Below are 3,926 nucleotides of genomic sequence, written 5' to 3'. Positions count from 1 at the left end.
ATCATGTCCTAAACTCCTAATTAATATGACACTTGTATTTTAGGCATACAATATACAATGGGTCGACACATGATATAATTTATGTCAACATAAAAGCACAGGCATGAAAGGGTGTAGGCCTGACGGTGTCCGGTATTTTAGCGGTATCATATGGAGGACAAGATTTCTACCTTACTTAAACACAATACAACTAAGAGTTTAATTGTAATCTACCTTATATACTACTCCCTCCGTCTTAAAATAAGTGTCTTAATTTTATACTAGCTCGAATACAAAGTTATACTATGCTTGAGACATTTATTTTAGGACGGAGGGAGTATTTCAATAAGGGGACTTTGCCCCTTATCTCTTCATCATCGTTGTTTATGTCACTTGTGGTATTTGTTTAGGGTTCCCCGCCGCCTTGGATGGAGACGTCGGTTTCTGGGGAGTAACAGAATTCTTTTTTTTTTCCATCGTGTGAATCGTGTTAATTAGTTATGCAGCTTCCTTCAAGCAGATAGAGGCTTCAGTGACGTTTGTTTCTTTTCCATATAAACTTCGAGTACACAAAACCGAACCTCCAGGCTTCACCATAATTTCCTATGGCTTACTCCATTCTCCTCGGGCTAGTACTTGCTTTGCTTGTAGCTGCAGTTGTCCAACTCCTTCACAAAAACTTCTACAGGCTCTACTACGCAGCCTACAACCTGCCTCCGGGTAATCTGGGCGTGCCGTTCATCGGCAGCACTTTCTCCCTGCTCCGCGCCTTCCGCAGCAACACCGACGAACAATGGTTTCGAGACCGGATCAAGAAGTACGGACCGGTCTCTACCATGTCGTTGCTGGGGTCGCCGACGGTGCTACTTGCCGGACCGGCGGCAAACCATTTCATATTCAGCAACGACGGCCTCATCTTGACGCAGACAGGTGCGCTGAGAGCCCTCGTCGGCCGGTCGGTACTGACACTCACGGGCAACGAGCTGAAGCTGGTCCGCGCCGCACTGCAGGGCTACTTGAAGCCAGAGATGGTGAGAAGATACGTCTGCAAGATAGACCACGAGGTCCGGAGCCACATCGAGCTAAACTGGGTCGGTCGTGACTCTGTCACGGTATGGAGAGACGCTTACTGCTCAACTATACTCCTATATGTTTCATTCACATACACAAATTATAGGTTCACTGTCTGAATTATCATGCCCCACAATGGAAGTGGTACTACCAAGAAGAAACCCTATATGAACTGAAGTACTGCTTCTGTTTGCAAATATAACATGTTCTGAATATTTCAATGCGGACAAGAACAGAGAAGAGTGAAAATAAGCACTTGATGGCTGATCTTGTGTCTTCCAATAATAACATTGAAAATAATAAAGAAAATAACGTAAATTAGCTGTACTTCGTTCATGCATTTATTGATTTATATTGTTTGAAATTCCATGATGATATATTTGGTAATATAAAGATGAAGCGCAGCTCCTTAAGAGATGAAGCGAATAATTTTCTACTCCAGCCGTTTTTAAATATAAGTCTTTTTAGAGTTTTCAATGCGGATTACATACGAATGTCTGTAGACGTAATTTAGATATGTTTTTTTTTTAGAAAAGGAGGATTACCTCCGGCCTCTGCATCAGCATGATGCATACGGCCCTTTTATTAATGAAGTAAACAAAGTTCGGTACCTCATAGTCTCAAACAAAAAACATAAGGCTAAAAAATAAAAATTATAATAATGCCACAACCGGCAAAATAGGCCTAGATGTCTACTCATCTATCCTATTAGTGGACTGCCATCCAAACCGGTTGAAGATATCCCGCGCTACCGTCTCCCATCGGGTAGACCCAATAACCAAAGGCTCTCTGGTTTCCGCAGGAGTGAGTAATGACCAGGTACGGATCGAAGCCGCCGCTCTGTGAAGTACCTGCAAAAAATATATATTTGTATGTCTGTCAAACACCATATGTAGAGTATGTAGTTCCGTATGTAGTTCATATAGAAATCTTGTGTGTAATTGATATAGAAATCTTTAAAATGACTTATATTTAGGAACGGGTGGATCGAGTACTTGTGTAGAAGGCTAGAGGGTCAATATGATAACATATCAAGGGGCACCATAAGATAATTTTATATCTCACAAAGATGATGCAATACACTTATAAAATTTTGGTTTTCACGAGAATTTTTTAAGAAAGAAATACGAAATATATTTTAAAAGGTTAAAATACAACAATCTAGAATGCATAAATGGACTTGAGAAATGCCGTGAATTTGAAAAGAGTGGTTGATGATTTTACAGGTCCTGCCAACGGCTAGGAGACTTTTTCTTGCTATTATATGTTCAGTTGTGTTAGGCCAAGAGTCAGCTACCATCAAAGAAGGTCTTTGCACTGATTTTGTTACTCTTGGGAAGGCTATATTGTCATTTCCGCTGAATATACCATTCACCCGGTTCAACAAAGGTATGGCTGCAAGTGCCAAGATACGAAAGGTTATCACTAATATTGCCCACAAAAGGGAAAAGTCGCTGCTGCAGGAAGCAAATGCCACTTCTGATGATGATTTCATCAGCTATATGCTCATTCTCCGGTCTCAAGGTGCGCACTCCCTTACTCTGGAAGACATTGTGGACAACGCGATGGGTCTCATTGTTGGGGCGCACGAGACGACTTCTGCTCTTATCACTTTCATGATCCGGTACCTCTCTAGTGAGCCAGATATCCTTGACAAAGTTACTAGAGGTATGTATATTATTATGCTGCTTTGTGCTTTGCTTCCATACTTGTTTAAAACAATGATAATTTCTTATACACCGTGGAACTTAATCTGATTTCTGTAACTTTTGATCTTCTACAGAACAAGATGAGATTGCACGGAATAAAAACCCAGAGGATGCTCTAACTTGGGATGATGTTGCAAAGATGAAGTATACGTGGAAAGTGGCAATGGAGACACTAAGAACAATTCCTCCAGTTTTTGGGAGCTTCCGAACAACTACCAAAGACATTGAATACCAGGGCTACCATATCCCTAAAGGGTGGAAAGTATGTACATATACATTTCATAATAAATTATTTCTTTAATACTTTCCAAAGACTCTATCACACAACAGTAACATGGAAACATGTAGGTCTTCGCCGCGCAAAGTGTCACTCATATGGATTCACAATTCTTCCACGAGCCTAACAAATTCAATCCTTCTCGGTTTGACAAATCTTCCCCTCCGTACAGCTACATGCCATTTGGAGGGGGTCCAAGAATGTGCCCTGGAAATGTCTTTGCAAGGGTAGAAACTATGGTGGCCATGCACTATCTGGTAAGGCAGTTCAGGTGGGAAATAACCTGTCAAAAGGAAACCTATAAGAGGGATCCAAAGCCGACGCCCATACTTGGACTTCCAATTAAACTCAAGTTGAGACCCCTTGCCCAAAATAGTTAAGCCAACACTATAGATGTCGAAACAGGTTAACCCCATGACAAACAAAATTATGGTGATACGTGGATGGTCTATGTTATGAAGAGTATTGTAAGAATTCAAAATGTAAATATGTGTTTATCATAAAGGCATGCTCTTCCATGCTGGGCTTGTACGATACTCTTCTAGTTACGAAAATGTATCTCCTACCTATGAGCTACTAGTAAATGTTCTTTATTAGTGCACGCTCTTCATCGATACATATACAGTTTGTGTGAGTATAAACGGAATACAAATGTTCCCTTCATCTCTAAAGAAAGTGTGTATGGGCGGGGGGAGGGGGTGTTCTTAATCAATTCTGAAACCATACTCATGGTTACATATAGACAAAACATGGGTCTGTCCGATGAGCACATCATTCATCCTATTTAACTCCATACTCATACAACAAATATAAAAAGTATCAAAACATAAACCAACTCACACAGAAAATAAACTTAACGCTTACTTTATCTGCATGTTCTTGGCTTTTTT

At 40.6% G+C, this 3,926-nt stretch overlaps 1 protein-coding gene across 1 annotated transcript; it reads left to right on the top strand.

Annotated features, from left to right (window-relative positions):
* Window positions 1-531: 531 nt before the first annotated feature.
* Window positions 532-3,648, top strand: LOC123447093 (cytochrome P450 716A1-like). The gene is made up of 4 exons (XM_045123662.1): window positions 532-1,091; window positions 2,277-2,718; window positions 2,834-3,021; window positions 3,108-3,648. The coding sequence occupies exons 1-4, from the start codon at window positions 585-587 to the stop codon at window positions 3,414-3,416; spliced, it is 1,446 nt and encodes a 481-aa protein (XP_044979597.1). The 5' UTR covers window positions 532-584; the 3' UTR covers window positions 3,417-3,648.
* The last annotated feature ends 278 nt before the right edge of the window (window positions 3,649-3,926 follow it).

Source organism: Hordeum vulgare, chromosome 4H, assembly GCF_904849725.1.
Source record: "Hordeum vulgare subsp. vulgare chromosome 4H, MorexV3_pseudomolecules_assembly, whole genome shotgun sequence".
Classification (NCBI taxonomy): Eukaryota; Viridiplantae; Streptophyta; class Magnoliopsida; order Poales; family Poaceae; genus Hordeum; species Hordeum vulgare.
This window is presented reverse-complemented; position numbering and strand designations above follow the sequence as displayed.

Bases quoted from the DNA above. Each gene is read 5' to 3' on its own strand.
- LOC123447093 (XM_045123662.1), top strand. From the start codon at position 585: ATGGCTTACTCCATTCTCCTCGGGCTAGTACTTGCTTTGCTTGTAGCT. The intron at 1,092-2,276 runs GTATGGAGAGAC...ATGATTTTACAG, and splicing joins TCGGTCGTGACTCTGTCACG to GTCCTGCCAACGGCTAGGAG. The intron at 2,719-2,833 runs GTATGTATATTA...GATCTTCTACAG, and splicing joins CCTTGACAAAGTTACTAGAG to AACAAGATGAGATTGCACGG.